Source organism: Budorcas taxicolor, chromosome 5, assembly GCF_023091745.1.
Source record: "Budorcas taxicolor isolate Tak-1 chromosome 5, Takin1.1, whole genome shotgun sequence".
In the NCBI taxonomy this organism is placed as follows: Eukaryota; Metazoa; Chordata; class Mammalia; order Artiodactyla; family Bovidae; genus Budorcas; species Budorcas taxicolor.
In genome coordinates this window covers 113,847,225-113,867,126 of record NC_068914.1, presented here as the reverse complement: position 1 = coordinate 113,867,126, position 19,902 = coordinate 113,847,225, and the positions used below count along the sequence as shown (strand labels likewise).

The 19,902-nt window shown below is 44.4% G+C and overlaps 1 protein-coding gene across 1 annotated transcript in view; it reads right to left on the bottom strand.

Moving 5' to 3' along the window:
• The window catches only part of RFX4 (regulatory factor X4), a 152,285-nt gene that overhangs the window by 50,544 nt on the left and 81,839 nt on the right, over positions 1-19,902 (bottom strand). The window contains exons 6-10 of the mRNA XM_052640515.1: positions 18,864-19,077; positions 17,028-17,105; positions 8,948-9,111; positions 3,103-3,203; positions 1,039-1,097 (exon numbers count right to left, since the gene is read on the bottom strand). Of these exons, the coding sequence (XP_052496475.1) occupies positions 1,039-1,097; positions 3,103-3,203; positions 8,948-9,111; positions 17,028-17,105; positions 18,864-19,077 (616 nt within the window). The remainder of the gene's footprint in view (positions 1-1,038; positions 1,098-3,102; positions 3,204-8,947; positions 9,112-17,027; positions 17,106-18,863; positions 19,078-19,902) is intronic.

Genomic DNA, 19,902 nt, shown 5'->3' with positions numbered 1-19,902 from the left:
AGTGACTAAATGAAAAAATATTTTTGAACCTATGCCAGTCGAACAAAAATAACGCCATACATCTGAGGGCCAGATTTGACCTGTAGCCACCAGTTTGTCCCCTCTGCTTTAAGGTCCTTCATATTTTAATGAATGTTAGTGGGCTGCCTTAACAGACTTAGATTTGCTTCCTTGAGGTGCAAAATGAACAGAAATGCAAAGATTTATGCCTTCAGTTAGAACTACAGAACAAGAGTGGGATCTTCTAATTTTTACTATACATACCTTTATAAGTTTTTTTTTTTTTTTGGTAGTGACTACATATCACTTCTGTGCTAAAAAGAACAGAAATCTGGGGCAAAACAAAATTGGGGTGATTCTGCACCCCCCTAGGTCACATGTGGCAATGGGGAAGGCATTCTTGACAGTTGCAATTGAAGTGGTACTTGGGGGTGGGCGGCCTTCCTGGCATCAAGTAAATAGAGGCCAGGGATGCTACTCAACATCTACAATACACAAAACAACTCCCCACAATAAAGAATCACCCAGCCCCAAAGGCAACAGTGCCTGAGGAACCCTGACGTACTCAAGCAAAACACAAACTGGTGGACCTACAGTATCTGAAGGGTTAATGGACAAATGACATCAGAAATCATTTTCTATGTTAGCTGAAACCACTTGGTGATTGGCTCACATTTCCATCCCTTATCTGTAGAAATTCAAGATAATAGTGAGAGTGTACTAGTGGTTTTAAAAAGACTTTTCTGATGTGGAACCATTTTAAAGTCGCTATTGAATGTTACAATATTGCCTCTGTTTTCTGTTTTGGTTTTTTCATCACAAGGTATGTGAGGTCATAGCTCCCAAACCAGAGATAGAACCTGGACCCCCTGCACTGGGGGGGGTAAAGTCTTAATCACTGGACCGCCAGAGAAGTCCCATGACAGTGTACTGTTAAACAGCCACGTCCTGATGGAGCCTCTCCAGAGTCTCCCGTGGATTTGCCCCTCAGTTGCAATGACTTAGCCGTCGTTAGAACGTATAACACAGGACAGCTACCTGGCAAAGGTGATTTAGTGATGTTTGCCGTCTCAGGATTTGGGAAAATCTTCTTGACACTGCAAGAAGAAAAGAGTGAGTATGAAATACTTGCATGCTTTATGGTCTGACCTGGGATTTTCCAGGGGCGATTTTCAAAAGTAGCTTCCTTATTTGCCTAACTTTGTCTCATGCATGGTCCAACACTATTTTCTATTACCCGCTGATGAAACCCTGCATCTGCTCTTCTGTTCTCCCATTTGGACAACTATTTCCTAAGATGGCGATATTTGGGGTACATATTTCAAAGTTGCCTGCACTCCACACTGGCAGGTGTGAGAAATTGTGGCGTCAATCAACCGTGAGTAAAAGCAATTATTTACTTGTCTTTCATTTCGCTAATTGCAAGTTCAATCTCTTCTCCCCATAAATAATTGCAGGAATCGAGTGGAGGCTTTGAAGAAGGCCCTTTAAAAAGTAGTGTATCTACTAGGAAACCTTGATTGAGCAGGGTTGCTTCTAGGATGGAACCCTGGGCAGCACCTTGAATATGGCTTTGTATTCACAATCTGTCGTTTTCAACCAACGGTCTCCATGCCCTATTGGTGTGTTTTGATGACTGGGTTCTCTGCTAACATAACAGGCTGATGCTTTGAAGTGGGGTGGTCTTATATCTGTAGAGTTTGAAGCAGACAAGCCACATGCCAGTCCGAGATCTTCGTCCTTACAGAGTCCTTTGGAGAGGAGTATGTCTCTACTCCTTGTAAGTTCTCCAAGTGCACCCCCAAGGCTCCCCGGGGAGAGCGGGTGCCTCCAGGCACCCACAGGTGGCAGGTGCAACAAACCTCCTGGCTTCAGACTTTCAACAGGTTTGTTTTGCTAGCATAATTAAAATGGGCATGGGGCATTCTTCTCATTAATTTCTGAACTGGTCAAGAAACAATCAGAAATTTCTCTGGGATTATTCCAATTTGTGCTCAGAGCCAGCTTGGTTGGAAAAATAGGGCGTGGGGTGGAGGAATGAGGGGTAGGTGGGTGGGGTGGGGGGACAGATGAACTTCTAATTTTCCAGGGCGATCAATCGTTAATCCTTCTCCTTAATTACTTTTTCTTTAACTTTGTGATGTGGAATTTAGTGCTCGTGAAAAGAAAAGAACTGAGAGCCGTGAAATAAAGCGGGCTTTATCAATAGGTGATGGGCACGGCAGGCGGCCTCAAAGGGAGTCTGAAAGGGCCCCCTTTGCCTGTGGAGAGAAGGTAATTTGATCTCCTTCATTTTTCTTGCTGGCACTTATTTCGGGCAAGAATGGCAAGCTGTCTTCAAATGGAGCTCTAAGAAACATATACCTCAAAACTTTGTTTTGCTTAAAATCATTTCATCTTTACTTAATCGCACGTGAGACTTCCCACAAGTATGGACACACAATTGCCTGCCCAGTTTTCTCAGGCAAAATGATTACTGGGGACTGAGGGGTGACGCTTGTCAGAGAAAAGATCCATAGTCCCAATACCCTGTGAGAAATATTAATTTTGCTTTCCCCTTAGGCAGAGAATTAAATATGTGGACCCCTGAAGCTGTTTTTCATCTCCTGTTAGCCCCATTTTGTGGGCAGGAGCTTCGGGGAAATCTCAGTTTTAGGGTCAGAAAGATATGAGTTCAACTTCTGGCCCCTAATTACCAGCTATGTGGCTGTGTAGCTTTGGGAAATGTTCTTTGCTTCTCTGAGCCTCATCAGCAGAAGAGGGATATTGTTTTCTACATCAGCGAGTGAGTGAGGACTAACTAGAATAAAAAGTGTGGAGGTGGCAACAGAAACATGGACATCAGACAGACAGACCTCCCTCTGCCGCTGACTCTGTCTCTGAGCCTGTTTCATTTTCTGTAAAGGAGAGGTGTGCCACCTGTAATAAACATTTTGTAAGGATCAACTAAATTAATGCATGGAAAGTGCTAAGCATAGTACTCAGTGCTTTGTAGGCACCAGTAAATTGTTAGCTCTTATTATTTTATTAACAACCTGTATAAAATACCTGGTACTAAAGTGTTACCCTCGCTTCCCCTCTGCTTCCAAACTTAGTACTTACATTCAAACTTGATGTTTCGCAAATTTTCTGGGAGGTCATGGAGAGCCACTTTTAGCCACTCATCCAGCTGCTTAGCAAACTTCCGAATCACCTGAGTCAAGCTAGAAAGAGGAATGACACATGGTTAGCACCTCATGGGTTTCCCAGGTGGCTCAGCGGTTAAAGAATGCACCTGCCAATGCAGGAGATGTGGGTTCGATCCCTGGGTCGGGACGATTTCCTGCAGAAGGAAATGGCAACCACTCCAGCATCCTTGCCTGGGAAATTCCATGGACAGAGGAGCCTGGCAGGCAGGCTACAGTCCATGGGGGCTGCAAAAGAGTCAGACACAACTTAGCAACTAAACAACAACAGCAACAAAGGGCTTCATGTGTTCCCTACAGTACAGGCCACAGTCCTCCCTGCAGGGCCCTACAGAGTCTTATGATCTCTGATGGTGTTTTGACTGCAACCATTAGGAGTCACTGAAAGCAGCAACTCAGGGATGGGGTGGGCAGCCCCGGGGACACCGCCATTTCAAAGCCCTCAAAGATTCATCTAACTAAGCACGTTCAAACAGAATTCATTATTTCCCCATCATACCTGGTTCTTTTCTTGTGTTTTCTATTTCAGTGGGCACTCTACTTTCTGTTAAGTTTTGCTTTTAATACTTTTATTATGAAAAACTTTAAACCTCCAAATACCCATGACCCAGCATGAATAATTAGAGACATTTTGCCGGTTTGATTTATAACATGCTACTCTTTCTTTTCTAGAGTGTTTTAAGCAAATTCAAGATGTTGTATCATTTCACCCCTAAAAACAGAGTATGCATTTCTAACTGACAAGTTTTAAATATGTACATATATTCAATATGTACGTACATGCACACACAAACACTTAAAACCACCATGCCACTGTGTTGACAATAAGAGGAAAATTCTACAAAAGAAAGTAAGTATGAGGAGCTAGCCTATCAAATATTAAAATACATTTAAAAACACAAGGCTGTTTTCGGTACCTGCTGTCCACAGCCCTCCACTGTTATTGGAATACTTTCCCAGTGCACTAATCTCTTTGGAGATAAAACAAATGTTAGCGTGTTACTAAATGTTAATTTTCTTTTGCAGAAAATAGAGTACCATGTCTGAATTAATTATTAATATTTAAAATATTTCATTCCTTAACCCCCTCACTTGCTTTGCTCACAGCCGACTCAGTTCCTTTGTTTGGCAGAATTCTGCAATGTGTGTGTCACCCACTACCGAGACTGCTCAGCTCCTGATGTATTTGTATTGATTTGTTTCTGGTGGTAGCTTGTCCTGAAATGTGTGTAGCAAGCAGGTATTGTATGATAAAATTGTTGTGTAGTGCATGCTCTGTGTGGAATTCAGAGGAAAACCCAGATTCAGTGATTAACAATGCCAAAAAATGCAAGTAACTAGCCATTGTTCAAATAACAGTGGTGCTATTTCTCTTTTGTGGCCTTTTAGACTTTTGTTGCCCTAAAATTCCATTTTCTTGGGAACCCATTTTCCACCTGGTCTTTCTTGACAGGGTTTTTTTTTTCTTTTCTATTTTTAAACAGTTTCTAAATAAAATTCTGTATTTCAAGAGAAAAAAAAGAAAAAGCACAAAGCTTAAAGATAGCGTGACCCTGAAGCATGAATGTGCGTGGGTGCATACTAAGTCACTTCAGTCGTGTCCAACTCTTTGTGACTCCGTAGACTATAGAGTGCCAGGCTCCTCTGTCCACGGGATTCTCCAGGCAAGAATACTGGAGTGGGTTGCCATGCCCTCCTCCAGGGGATCTTCTCAACCCAGAAATTGAACCCACGTTTCTTTTGTCTCCTGCATTGGCAGCTGGGTTCTTTACCACTAGCGCCACCTGGGAAGCATAGAGCATGAATATTCAGCAATATAAATGGTATAGACTAGGAAAGCTAGAAATAGTACCAATATATATAACATATCACATTTACTACATAAAATAGGAGGCACCTTAAATCTGTGAAGAAAAGATAGACTAATGCAATAATTTAATGCCATTCATAATAAGATAAATGCAAATTAAAACTTCACTGAGAAAAGTTTAAGTCACATAGGCTTTGAATTAGGAATTGAGCCCTTTAGGAATTGATCCTGCATGTATACTCTATGCAGTAGGATGAAGGGTTGTTTCCCCCAAAATAAGTCCACTGGAACCCAGTAAGTTGACCTTATTTGATAAAAGGGTTTTTAGAGATGTGATTAAATTAAGAATCTTAGGATGAAACCTTTGATTAACTGGGTGGGCCCTAAATCCAATGACAAATGTCTTTACAAGAGACAGTGAGACATAGAGTGGGGGTCAGTGTGAAGATGGAGGCAGAGATGAGTGGTGCAGCTGCAAACCGAGGAGTGCCCAGGACTGATGGTGGCCATCAGAAGCTGGGAGAGAGGTGTGGGACAGATCTTCTCTCGGGCTCTGCAACGAACCAACCCTGTGTGTGCATGTGCGCCACGTTGCTTCAGCTGTGTCCAACTCTGCGACCCCATGGACTGTAGCCTGCCAGCCTCCTCTGTCCATGGGACTTTCTAGGCAAGAATACTGCAGTGGGTAGCCATGCCCTTCTCCAGGGAATTTTCCTAACCCAGGAATCAAACTTACGTCTCTTCTGTCTCCTGCATTGTCAGGTGGGTTCTTTACCACCAGCACCACCTGGGAAGCCCAAGGAAGCAACCCTGACAGCACCCTGATATCAGACTTTCAGCCTTCAGAACTGTGAGGCATATATATATTTTTTTTCAGACTACCCAGTTTGCAGTACTTTTTGTTATTGCAGCCCTAGGAAACTAACAAACTGCACTGTATAAAAGAATGTACTGAGAACATTATTCATCATAGCACTGTAGAGTAGTGGGACAAGACTGGAAACATGAAGACAAAAATTAAACTCAGCACAAAGGCATGATATGCAGGTGTTAAGAAAGAAGAAAAAAACAAACCTCATCATAGGTGGATATAGAATGCTCTCTGTAACAGTCCCAACAGGAAACAGATGCCACTCAAAATAGTGGAGTTTATTTACAGGGGACAAGTCATAAAGGCATGGATAGGCATAGGTGAACCCATAAGGGTGACTGCAGCAACCCGGGTTTAGGGCCAACAGGCTGTCACCCACCTCACACCCAAAGGACAGCGTGGAGGGAGAGAGAGGCTGCCTGAAGGGGTGCAGAGCCCCAAGGAGGACGTGGCCAGCCAGAGGTGACCTCACAGGGAGGCAGGCAGAGAGGCAGTCTCCTGACTTCACTCTTCTCCCTCCTTCTGACCTCCCTGCTGACCCCAACCTTCACACTGGCTGATCTGAGCTGGAAGCCAAAGGGAAATGGAGCCCCATAAGTTGCTCCACACAGTCTACCCTGCCCCGCTGCACCTCACAGGGCAGAAGGCGGCACAGAACACAGCGGAGCCTTCCTCTGCAGGGGCACAGAAGCTGTCCAACACAGTCTTCAAGACTTGTTCCTTTTAGAAACAAGGTACAGAACAGCATATATAGGGTGTCACGAGAGCCTATTACACAGAGTGAAGTGAGTGAAAGTTGCTCAGTCATGTCCAACTTTTTGCAACCCCATCGATTATCCATGGAATTCTCCAGGCAAGAATACTGGAGTGGGTAGGCTTTCACTTCTCCAGGGATCTTCCCAACCCAGGGATTGAACCCAGGTCTCCCATGTTGCAGACTCTTTACCAGTTGAACCACAAGGGAAGCCCATACAGAGTGAAGTCAGTCAGAAAGAGAAAAACAAATATTGTATATGAACGCATATATATGGAATCTAGAAAGATGGTACAGATGAACTTATTCGCACATCAGCAAAGGAGACACAGCCATAAAGAACTGACTGCTCACAGTCGGGGAGGGAGAGGGTAGGAAGACTTGAGAGAGTAGTATTGGAACAAATACATTACCAGTTGTAAACCAGACAGCCAGTGGGAATTCGCTGTATGATACAGGGAACCCAGAGCTGGTGTTCTCTGACAACCTAGAGGGGTGGGATGGGGAGGGAGCTGGGAGGGAAGTTTAAGAGGGAGAGGACATGGATATGTATCCCTGTGGCTGACTCATGTTGATGTATGACAAAAACATATTATAAAGTAACTATCCTCCAATTAAAAATTTAATTTAATTTAAAAAGTATATGTCATGCACTGGTTACATGTTAATAGCAGATCTGAATGCCCCCCGCCCCCCCCCCCCCCCCCGCAAGAAAATGTTTCTATTTGATGCTTTGTGGGAGGGGACCTGGGTGTCTGGGGAAGAAGAATAGAACGGAGAGACGTTTCACTGTGTACCATGTCATACTTTTTGAATTTTTTAATGTTTTGTATCTTGCTTTATAAGATTTTTTTTGACGTGGACCATTTTTTAAAGTATTTATAGAATTTGTTACAATACTGCTTCTGTTTTATGTCTTTGTTTTCAGGCTGCACGGCAAGTGGGGTCTTAGCTCCCCAACCAGGGAAGCTCCCACATCCACTGTACTGGAAAGTGAAGTCCCAACCACTGGACCACAGGAAAGTTTTGAAAGGTACAAGTGGTTTAAAATATTAAACTTTTTTACTTATATTTAAAAATATAAATAAAATTTAATGTCTTATACTTTAAAATTTAAAGTCCAATTCTGCTTCATTGACTATGTTAAAGCCTTTGACTGTGTGGATCCAAACAAACTGTGGGAAATTGTTAAAGAGATGGGAAATATCAGACTACCTTATCTGCCTCCTGAGAAACATGTATGCAGGTCAAGAAGCAAGCAACAGTTAGAACCAGACATGAAACAAGGGAGTGGTTCAAAATTGGGAAAGAAGTATGTCAAGGCTGTATATTGTCACCCTGCTTATTTAACTTCTATCCAGAGTACATCATGCTAAATGCAAGAATGGATGATTCACAAGCTGGAATCAAGATTGCCAGGAGAAATATCAATAATCTCAGATATGCAGACGATACCAGTCTAATGGCAGAAAGCATAAAGGAACTGAAAATCCTCTTGATGAGAGGGAAAGAGGAGAGTGGAAAAGCTGGCTTACAATTCAACATTCAGAAAACTAAGATCATGACCTCTGGTCCCATCACTTCATGGCAAATAGAAAAAGTGGAGGTAATGACAGATATTTTTGGGGGGGAGGGGCTCTAAAATCACTGCAGATGGTTACTGCAGCCATGAAATTAAAAGACACTTGCTCCTTGGAAGAAAAACTATGACAAACCTAGACTGTGTAGCAAGAAGCAGAAACATCATTTACCAACAAAGATCTGTACAGTCAAAGCTGTGATTTTTCCAGTAGTCATGTACAGACTTTAGAGTTGGACCATAAAGAAGGCTGAGTGCTGAAGAATTTATGCTTTCAAATTGTGGTGCTGGAGGAGACTCTTGAGAATCCCTTGGACAGCAAGGAGATCAAACCAGTCAATCCTAAAAGAAATCAACCCTGAATATTCATTGGAAGGTCTGATGCTGAAGCTGAAGCTCCAGTACTTTGGCCATCTGATGCGAAGAACTGACTCATCGGAAAAGACCCTGATGCTGGGAAAGATTGAAGACACAAGGAGAAGGGGGCGGCAGAGGATGAGATGGTTAGATAGCATCACTGACTCAATGGACATGAACTTGAGCAAACTCCAGGAGATAAGAGGACTGGGGAGCTTGGTGTGTGGCAGCCTATTGGGTTGCAAAGAGTGAGACATGACAGCAAGTGAACAGCAACAACGAAATGAATTATCTTTACAAGGGAGGACCCCAAAGGACGCACAGTTATTTTCCATAACTGAGAAATGGCCGAGGACCTGCCACACGGGGATAGGAGAAAAAGCGTGCCCACCTGTCAGGTAGCGCCTGCAGTACGGTGGGCATCAGCACTCCGGAGATAGCCTTGTAGAGGATAGAGTCGCACACGCCGACGATGTTCACCACCGTGGAGGAGCCCAGCACAGGCAGCATGTGGGGCGGCATTCCTTGCCAAAAGTGCAGAAGGAAACTTTGAACCTGTATTGACCCACAGAGAGAAGAACCATGAGGTTACACAGGGCCCTCCCAGCAGAGCCTGGGGACTTGGTTAAGGCCACTCCGGTCCACAGTGCTCTTCTCTGCTCCCCCTGCAGACGCAGAGGCTCTCAGCCTGGGGTGGATTAGGAGCTTTGGAAGGTCCTCCCATCCCAAGTCCTGACCCTGGCCATCTGTGTGCATGCCCCCTGCTGGAGGAGCACCTGGCCTGGCAGCCTGGGGTCTGCTCTGCCCTGGGAGAGAGAAGTAGCTTGTCACCCCATTGGCACCTTCATACTTACTGGGGTCTGCGTAAAAAGGTTAAGAAAGGGAAAGTGGGACATGGCTTCTAAAAAGCTTGGAGCACTAGAACTACTCTTTGGGCCTGTTGGTGCCCTGGGGGCCCCAAGGAGTTCTGGAAAGGAAGAGAACAGTGATGAGCTGCTGGTAAAAGGAATATGTCTAGGAGGAAAGAGAGTAGGTGCTACAAACTGAAGTCTCCTGATGCACATGTGCCCCCCAAACTGATAAACTGCAAGGGCCTCTTTGTATCCAGATTCCACCATTTTCTCAAAGAGCCTTTGGTGCAGCCTTGGCTGGCTGGTGTTATTACGGGATGCTAGATGGTGATATCTGGACAGTAAGCTATGACAACCCCCCAACCCACAACTCTAACCACTAGCAACAGACAGAAATCTAGTAGGTACTCAAAATGGAATTATTGTTGTAAATACCAGGATAGCAGGCCCCTACACCTCTATCTTCCAGGGTGTGAGTTGGAGGTCAGTGAGAGAGCCGGGTAGGGGGTGGAGGGGTGGGACAAGACAAAGGAAGTGAATGGACAGAGTTGAGGATGTTTACTTAGTGCATATAATAACATTTTCAAGGGGCTTCCTTGGTGGCTCAGATAGTAAAGAATCCACCTGCAATGTAAAGACCCAGGTTTGATCCCTGGGTTGGAAAGGCCCCCTGGAGAAGGGATAGGCTACCCACTCTGTGGGCTCTCCTTGAGATTCAGTCGGTAAAGAATCCGCCTACAATGCGAGAGACCTGGCTTCGATCACTGGGTTGGGAAGATCCCCTGGAGGAAGGTATGGCAACCCATTACAGTATTCTTGCCTGATGAATCCCCATGAACAGAGGAACCTGGTGGGCTGCAGTCCACGAAGTTGCAAAGAGACGGACACAACTGAGCAACTAAGCACAGCACACCATTTCATGTTCCTGCCTAGAGAATTCCATGGACAAAGAAGCCTGGAGGGCTACAGTCCATAGGGTCACAAAGAGTCAGACACAACTAACATTGAGGAATGACTCATCTTAAGGTTAGCAAAGAAATAACTGAATTGCTGTGAATTCTTACAAGCTCAATTTGGTTCCTAGACCAGGTATCATTCTTTCCTCCACAGATAGGCACTCCAGAACCCCATGCATATCACTGCCTATATCCCAGGTTCTATAAGTCAATCTTGATCCAAAGCAGGAAGTAATTCAGTACTTGAATCTAACACTTTGGAGGTGGTGTAATTATTGGTGTCAGCATTATGTATTTATTGAGTGCTATTATATGTTAGAAACTTAGCAGAATTTCTCTCAATTGATACTACAGCTGAGGATAGATGCTCCCTTCTTGTAGAGATTAACTTATTTGTCCAAAGCCAGACAGCAAGTCAGGAAATGGATAGATAGAGCGCAAGTCTGCCTATCTTTCCATAAATCAATCCCATGGCTACTTTGCTCTTCTCTTGGTAACTGGACTTGTATCCCATTCCCGAGACCTATGGCTCTCCTTGCCTCCCAGCTTTCTGGCCCCTCCCTGGAAACCTGCAGATGTCCTTCAAGCCCTCATTAGGAGTGGGGTCTCGCTTTCCTTTTTACAGGTTACCTCTGACCCCAGCCTGGTGACATCAGCTCAGTCTCAGGTGAACAGACTGTCCTGATGCCCGTGGCCTGGCTGGACTTCTCAGTGCAAACACTGGATGGGGGGCTTGATGGATGAGGAATGGAGAGAAAAGCATGCCCCCTGACTTCCTAGAGGGAAAATGGTTAATTGCCAAAAACATGATCAAGGTGAATGAGGTCAGGTTTGTACACTCTAAAACTCAAGTCACAGTTCTGTTAATCACATGACAGTGAAAATATGGCAAAGTTTTCAACCAGACTGAAAATTAAAATCAACAACAACTAAAAATCAGATGAGTGAAGACTGCCTTTAAGTCCCCACTACCAGCTAGAGGGGTAATATCTCTATGCCTCAGTTTCTTTATCAGTGACATGGGAATTAAAATAGTATCAACCAGATTTTGGTAAAGACTCCTATAAAAGTACTTATTATAGTGATTGGCACATACTAAATGCCTAATAAATGTTAAATTCTATTACTATTTCTATATTATGGAGGCACTACCACTTCCAGGCATAAGAAATCAGTGCATGCATATGCGCTAAGTCACTTCAGTCGTGTCTGACTCTTTGTGACCCTACGGACTATAGCCCGCCAGGCTCCTCTGTCCATGGGATTCTCCAGATAAGAACTGGAGTGGGCTGCCATGACCCCCTCCAGGGGATCTTCCCAACCCAGGGATCAAACCCGCATCTCTTATGTCTCCTTCATTGGCAGGTGGGTTCTTTACCACTAGTGCCACCTGGGAAGCCCCAAGAAATCCCTGCACGGCCATAAACACTTGAGACACCCTCGCCTAAGTTTCTGAGCATCACCCAGCCAGGATCCCCACGGTGGCTCTGCTCACCTATCAAGGCTCTTATTGTCATTGGGATAACGTATGGCTATTAGCTGGCCTGGGCCTGAAAATAGCCGCATCTCTTAGACAAGGTACTCACCCTCCAGACAACCCTTGGCTGTCCCCAGATCCCATCTCATCCCGGGACATTGGCCTCTGGCCAGGTCCTGGACTTCCCTGCCTGCCCTTCCAACTCTGAATAAGAAGCACTGCCCAGTTGATTCCTAATATTTGGTAGATTCTGAATTCATTTGTCTTTCTAAGTTCTCCTTGCATGTAGCCCTACTCTCTTTTTATGAGTCAGTTTCCAGCAGAAATTCTGGAAAGCATCAGCGACTGTGTACATTAAAACAAATCTGTAGAGGATCACTTGCACGAGCAGCCATCTGTCTTTTTCAAGTCTGTCCAACTGGCACTGAGAACCGCCGTCAGTTCTGTCACTGGAGCAGCATTTGTAGATGCCGTCTTATCCAGTTTCAATCTCTCTTCCTACTCTGCATTTAAGAGCATTTAATGTCTGCCGGCGGCGAAGGCAATGACACCCCACTCCAATACTCTTGCCTGGAAAATCCCATGGACAGAGGAGCCTGGTAGGCTGCAGTCCATGGGGTCGCTAGGAGTCAGGCACAACTGAGCGACTTCACTTTCACTTTTCACTTTCATGCATTGGAGAAGGAAATGGCAATCCACTCCAGTGTTCTTGCCTGGAGAATCCCAGGGACAGGGAAGCCTGGTGGGCTGCCGTCTCTGGGGTGCCACAGAGTCGGACACGACTGAAGCGACTTAGCAGCAGCAGCAGCAATGTCTGCCGGACACAACCGGGCAACTGAACAACAACAATGTCCGACGGGCTGGTTCCTCAGAAGGAGGGAAAACACTGCAAAGCTCAAGGGCTGATACTTGGAAGTCAGGTGTGGAATGAACAGACGCAGTGTTCTTATCAGGAAGTGGAGCCAACAGGACATTCTGATAGACTAGATATGAAGAATTGAGGTTTGTGGCTTGACCAGTTGGATGTGTGGTAGTGGCTATCTAAGACGGGAAAAACAGATTTAGGGTGGAAAGTCAGAGCTCTGATTAGGCCATGTTATGTTAGATGGCAAGTCAGTTCAATCTGGAGCTTGGGACTAAATAATTATGTAAAAAAGAGAGTTATCAACTTTAGCAAAATGGAGATGATGTTTACCTATTAGTAGGATGAAATACAGAGAAGGCAATGGTACCCAACTCCAGTACTCTTGCCTGGAAAATCCCATGGGCAGAGGAGCCTGGTGGGCTGCAATCCATGGGGTCGCTAAGAGTCGGGCACAACTGAGCGACTTCACTTTCCCTTTTCACTTTCATGCATTGGAGAAGGAAATGGCAACCCACTCCAGTATTCATGCCTGGAGAATCCCAGGGATGGGGGAGCCTGGTGGACTGCCGTCTCTGGGGTCGCACAGAGTCAGACACGACTAAAGCGACTTAGCAGCAGCAGCAGCAGCAGCAGCAGGATGAAATAAGATTATTTATAAAATGCCAGGCATCATGAAGGCATTTAACAAATGGAAACATAATTAGAAAAAGTTCTCCTTACTCCTTGCAAGCAAAAATGGTGAATCACAGGTAAATGATTGAAAATGATTATTTAAAACAAGTTTTCTGGATTATCTACTTTTGTCCCTTGAATTCTCAGCCTTTTTCCTCTCTGCTCAATAAAGCATCAGAAGGTGATTTCCTTAGCAATACCTAGGTAAGTTTTCTATTTCTTTTCCATGTCCATACTTACTTTATTCCTGGTATATTGGCCTCTTGTGGAAATTTATCTGATGATTTCGAGTCATGGGTACTTAATTGCTACAGTGTTAAAAGGAACTTGACAAAACAATAGCTAGCAGTTATTATGCTCTGAGTTTGAAATTAGATACTCTATACAATTTTCATGTAATTATCACAATTTTACTATGAGGTAGATATAGCTATTACCTCCATTTTACAGCAAAAGAAACTGAGGCTCACAGAGGTTAAGTACATTTCTCAAGGTCACAGGCTGGTAAGTGGTGGATTTGAGACTCAAATACGGGGCTATCTGATTTTACAACTCTTTGTGCAATGTAGTTTGGAGAAGGCTTTGCAGGAAGTCCCCTATGTGCAGAGTTGGCTTCTTTGCACTCTGCTGATAATGCTGTAAGTCTGTGGAGGTTTTCCATCATCCATCATCCATCAGTCCATCTACTCACCCACCCAAGAATATTTACTGAGAGCCTGAGAGTATAGCTGACCTGGATACAGTAGTAAACAAGGTCCCTGCCCTTAAGGGCTTGTGTTCTGGTAGCAGGAGACAAACAATGAACAAGGAAACAAGGTAATTTAAGACTGTGATACAAGCATACATTGTGACCTCAACGGATATTAAAGATCTTGAAGATCTGAAACAAACTATATCATCAAAATGTACCAGAGACATCCACCATCTATTTACTGATGACTTCTCTCAGCTGTAGGGGAAAAAGCCATTCTCATCAGAGGTAAAATATCCCCTTTCATTCTTTTTGTGTTTGGGTAGAATCAACCACATTTTCATCAGCCACCTCAAAAACAGCCACCAAATACCCCTGCCAGTGGGGTGGAAAGAATACTGGACCAGCAGTGTTAGGTGACAAATATCTAACCAACTGTGTGATCTCCCTTAATTCTTTGATTAACATATCTGATAAAAGCAAGCATTTGTATGACCTTTTACCAGGCATTGTCTCATCTCCTCCTCCCAACAATCCTGTGAACCGGATAGGCAGTTCCTATCTTCATTCCTAGGATGAGGAATTGAGCCACATCTTGAATCCAAGCCTAAGCTCCAAGTCTGGCCCTTCTCCCACAGGAACACTCAAGCCCTCACAAGGCTTCTGGACCTCTCACCATATATTCTGCATCCTAACTGCTGTTGTGTGTGAGTTTCTCAGTTGTATCCAACTCTTTGTGACTCCACCGGCTACAGCCTGCCAGGTTCCTCTGTCCATGGAATTTTCCAGGCAAGAATACTAGAGTGGGTTGCCATTCCCTTCTCCAGAGTTACTGGTATGCATGACTTTTTTCCCTTTGAGGCTTATCTTATCACCCCATTCCTGGGATCTAGCAGTGTATAAGTCATTCGATGCCCAATAAGTGTCAGAATTAAGAAACCGAACGCAGTGAAGGGAGACGATGAGTAAGTTTTGATAAGTTTTGAATGGTAAGCGAGGACCATCACCAGTTTTGTTGTGAGTACCTGTGGCAGAGAGGGAGCACTAGATCTCCGCTAGTAAATAAGCTGCTCCCCAGAGAGGAACCGCACGCCCCAGCTCCCCTTACAGGAGCAGAGGGGGGTGGGGGAGTGCCATGAGACCAGCGCTTGCCAATGGAATATGGGCAAAAGTGATGCATCCTATCTCTGGGCCAACACGTTCAAGAAGGGAGGATGTCTTCCCTGTAATCATTTTCCCTGATCCACCAGCTGAAAAAGAGGATGCCAAGACTCTAGGGCAGGCTACAGCCATAAGGTAGGAGGAGCCTGGGTCCCTGAACCATCCCCAGCAACCAGCCATCCAATCGAGGGCGTCCACATTGGACTGTGACATGTCTTGTCAAATTGTGTTGAGACTTGGGGCTTGTGTGTTACAGACGCCAGTGTTGTCTTAACCAATCATGAGTCATGATTTGCCCAGATCTCAGGGTTCTTTGACATGTAAGACATAGCCAAACCACAATATGAGAGAAAGCAATGAGCTTTCTTTCTTTAAGACAAAAAAAAAAATCCACTTAAATGGTCACAGAAGGAATTTGGGAGATTTAAAAACCTAGTGGCTGAAAGTCAAGAGCAGGAAGAAGAGTCCTACTCGATCAACACATGGCCCCCTCTTCTGGAGCTGTGTCTGTGAATCAAGTGAGAGCTCACATACGGGGGCACCACTGCTTGCAGCAGGCTCCAGAGGGGGCAGTACAAGGGGCCGCACAGGCACCAGCAAGTGCTCAGCAAGTCTTCACTGCCTTACCTCATCCTGTCCCCTCCATCTCCAGCAGCACACAAACCCCCCACTCTAAAACAGGAAATCTCAGGCATTTTTTCACCACCAACAGATTCTTGTAGCCCCTTTAAAGCTTAGGTTGTGCTGTGCTCAGTCACTCAGTCACGTCCGACTCTTTGTGACCCTATGGCCCCCCAGGCTCCTCTGTCCATGGGGATTCTCCAGGCAAGAATACTGGAGTGGGCTGCCATGCCCTCCTCTAAGGAATCTTCCCAACCCAGGGATTTGACCCATGTCTCCTGCACTGTGGGCAGATTCTTTACTGTCTGAGCCACCAGAGAAGCCCAAGAATACTGGAGTGGGTAGTCTATCCTTTCTCCAGGGGAACTTCCCAACCCAGGGATCGAACTGGGGTCTCCTGCTTTGCAGGCAGATTCTTGACCAGCTGAGCTATCCCGGAAGCCCAGAGTCTCGGTTATCTTCCCTCAGATTCAATGTCCACATCTGATCCCAGGTGGTTTTATTTGTTTTTGTTTTTGTTTGAAAGGCATTTTCTTTAAACAGAATGGCCTCAGGTTATGGGGTGAAATGTGTAGTTTCCTGCCATCCTTTTGGAAGGTTCTTTCGGATGGCATTTTAGACAAGAATATTTTATTGTCTCTGTTTATATAACCATTGCTTCTATCCTCTCATTTCTTCTCTCCATTCTTTAACTATAATATTTTAAAATAAAAATTAAATCCTCACACTGTTTGTATTCAAAGATGGCCCTACGGGCAGTGTTAGATGGACATGGGGACCAGAACTTGAGAACGGAGGGTAATCAGTTCCAAATGCACTGAAGCAGATGAGCCTCAGGAAAAGGTTAAACCCAAAATATAGACAAGCTTTCCTTTAGTTTTTCTGAATGTATAATTCTGGCATAATGATACCTTGACAAAACTGGGTTCCCAGTAGGCCAACTGGGCAGGATGTAGTTCACTCATTAGAACAAGGAAAAAGCCATGCTAGCCGCTGCCCACATAGAAAATCTGCAAAATGGGGCTAATGATAGTGCTTGCTTCCTGGGATCACTGAGGATCCAGGGAGCTAATGTACATCAAGGGCTTCTAGAGACCTGGAAAACAGTCAAAGCTAGTGTTATTGTAATATAATATTTTAATGCAGAGTATTCACAGCCTAACACTTATTGACCTACCTCATCAAAGTTGGCTCTTATTACAGTGTCCAGTATTCTCTGACAGTGTGTTCTGTACATCATAATAAAGGTAGAAACCTGCGGGGGTGGGGAAGGATCAACAATAAAAGCATACATTAATACACATTACTGCTGCCTTTGGAATTTCAAGTCATTTATTCTCTGTCGAGGGGATGAAATTTGCCTAACTCCTATGCATCTTGTAAGGTCCCAGTGAAACTCATTTCCCTCAGCTCCCTCCTCTGTGCTCCATAGCACCTGCATGTTTCTCAGAGCACTCACCCTGTTGTACAGAAAGAACAGGTTTCTCTTTTTGCCCCATGTCTACCCCCTGAAATTGTGGATTTTGGGAAAATACCAATAAAAACAGCATATTATTCATGCTTGTGTATCAAGCATTTAGCTCAGTGTCTGACACATTGTAGACAGAGTTCAGTAAGGGCTACTGGATTAAATTCTCATCAGCTGAGATATTGAAAAGTTAACATCCAGCCTATATCTATAAGAAGAGGTGCTTTTGCCAAAATCACAAAAAAGACATTTGGAAATTCTCTGGAATCTGCTTAGCAAAAGAATTGCATCTCTAGCTTCACTTTCCCAAGAAATTTAAAGCGATGGTACAGGAAGTTTGCTGAGAAAAAAATCAAATTTGAGAAAAATAAGGATTTATTTATTCTTTTTGTTTGAGAACATAGATATACGTTTCATACAAACTTAGTTTGATTGTACAAGCATCTGTCTCCCTGGCTTGACTGTAAGCTTCCTGACAGCAAGAATCAAGTCTCATTCATCACTGCATTCCAGTGTGATATGTAGAAACTCAACACCTGCTGGTACCCTGGGTCACATCAAGATAGATGCATTATGCTGTATAGCAGAGGGAACTCTACTTAATGCTTCTATGATGACCTAAACAGGAAGAAGATAAAAAAACACCAGGGGATATATGTATACATCTATCTGAGTCACTTCAGAAACACATTATAAAGCAACTATACTCCCATAAAAAAAAAGATCGCTTAGGATGGGGTCACCTGGGAGAGAGTCTCCAGATTGGTGTTTCCAATTATTTCTCCCCAACGCCAAGGCCCAAACTCTCTGAATCACTACCACCTTTAAAATCTTCTTTGTCTGTGGGAGTGGAGGTCACCACATCCTCTGCAGCACATGGGAAAATAAACTTAATCCTGTGAAAAATCTATGCAGAGGAGGGGGCCCTCCCCTATGAAATGAGACCAGTGCAGCATCGCAGATGGGTAGGTAGGTAGACAAGTTGGATAGGGAGAGAGGTAAACATTTTATTTTAGAATAGGGTTGGGTTTGCAGGACAGTTGTGAAGGTAGTTCAGACAGCTTCTGTATACCTCATACCCCATTACCTCTACTATTAACATCTTGCTTTGGGATGCTACCTTTGTCATAACTAATGGACCAACTTGATTCAGATTTCTATCCTTATACTTTTAAACTCACTATTTTGCAATAAAAGTGTGTAAAAGTGTGGTGTATGTGGGTGTGGTGTGTGTGAGTGTTGTGTATGTGAGTGTGGTATGTGTGAGTGTGGTGTATGTGAGTGTGGCATGTATGAGTGATGTATGTGAGTATGGTGTGTGTGTGTGGTGTATGTGTGTTGTGTGTGTGGTTGCGGTGTGTGTGTGTGTGGTTGTGGTGTGTGTGGATGTGATGTGTGTGGTTGTGGGGTGTGTGTGTGGTTGTGGTTTGTGTGGATGTGGTGTGTGTGGGTGTGGTGTGTGTGGGTGTGGTGTGTGTGGGTGTGGTGTGATTGTGAGAGAGAGACAGAAACCACCCACTCCAGCAGTCCTGCAGGCGTGCTCACCTTCTCCTCTGGCAGACTGGCCGGTAGATTTAGATCTTTGACATTCGGAAATTCTGGCAGCAATGTTCCAAGTTTGGACCGGGGTGAATACGCCACCGTTTGCTTGCTCACTTCTTTCTTGCCTGTCTCGCTCACCCAGGCGGCTCCTTTCTTGGAATACATCACATCATAATATTGGGAGCTTTCCTTCACTGCAATGCCATAGTAATGGTACCTGGGCCGTAAAGAGAGAGAGAGAGAGAGAGAAACCCACGTGTATCCTTATCAGCTGGGGGATCCTGAGCCATTGGAGCCCAAGGCCAACGATGGCTTGGACCCATCCTCCCTGAACCAAAAGAGTTAACTCCCCTGTTAGGCTCAACATCTTAGAAATCTAGAATTAAAACAAATTTCCATGTTGCCAGCCATCAATCAGACAGGTAAAAATAACCAGAATTGCCTCCTACAGACAATGTTAAAGTCAAATACTTTGCAAAGCAGAAAGTGGGATGAAAAAATTTCCATTTGTACTTAATCTCTTGTATCTAGCCAAGCATGATTCCAGAGGCACAGCGTCTGAATGTCCCCCTCTGCAAAGACCCAAGAAGACGAGGGTGTTCATGGCTGCCAACTGTACCAACAACAAAAATTCATTTGGCCTATGTTTTTCTTAATCAGTAAATAGCAGTCTTAAACAACTGTATCTAAAAAGATAAACTCAGTGTTTCAGTTGACACTGAATGGGAAACAAAGACCAGAACCTTTTATTAGCTCAGGAAGGGCTTAATAATAGTAATGTTTTCAATTAAGACTAATGAGGGATGAAGGCTGCATTTTGCTTGGATTTTAGCGACTATCTATCAAGAACTTATGGTGTGCCAGGCACTTTGGCAAATGCTTTCCCTACATTTATTTTACAATAATGCTATGAAGTGGAGATTATTATAACCTTTCTACAGCTGAGAACTGGAGGCAAGAAAGCTTAAGTAATTTGCTCAAGGTCATACAGCTTGTTTAGGGGAGGAAGTGGGTCGGTCTGACCACAGAGCCTCTGTGCTGC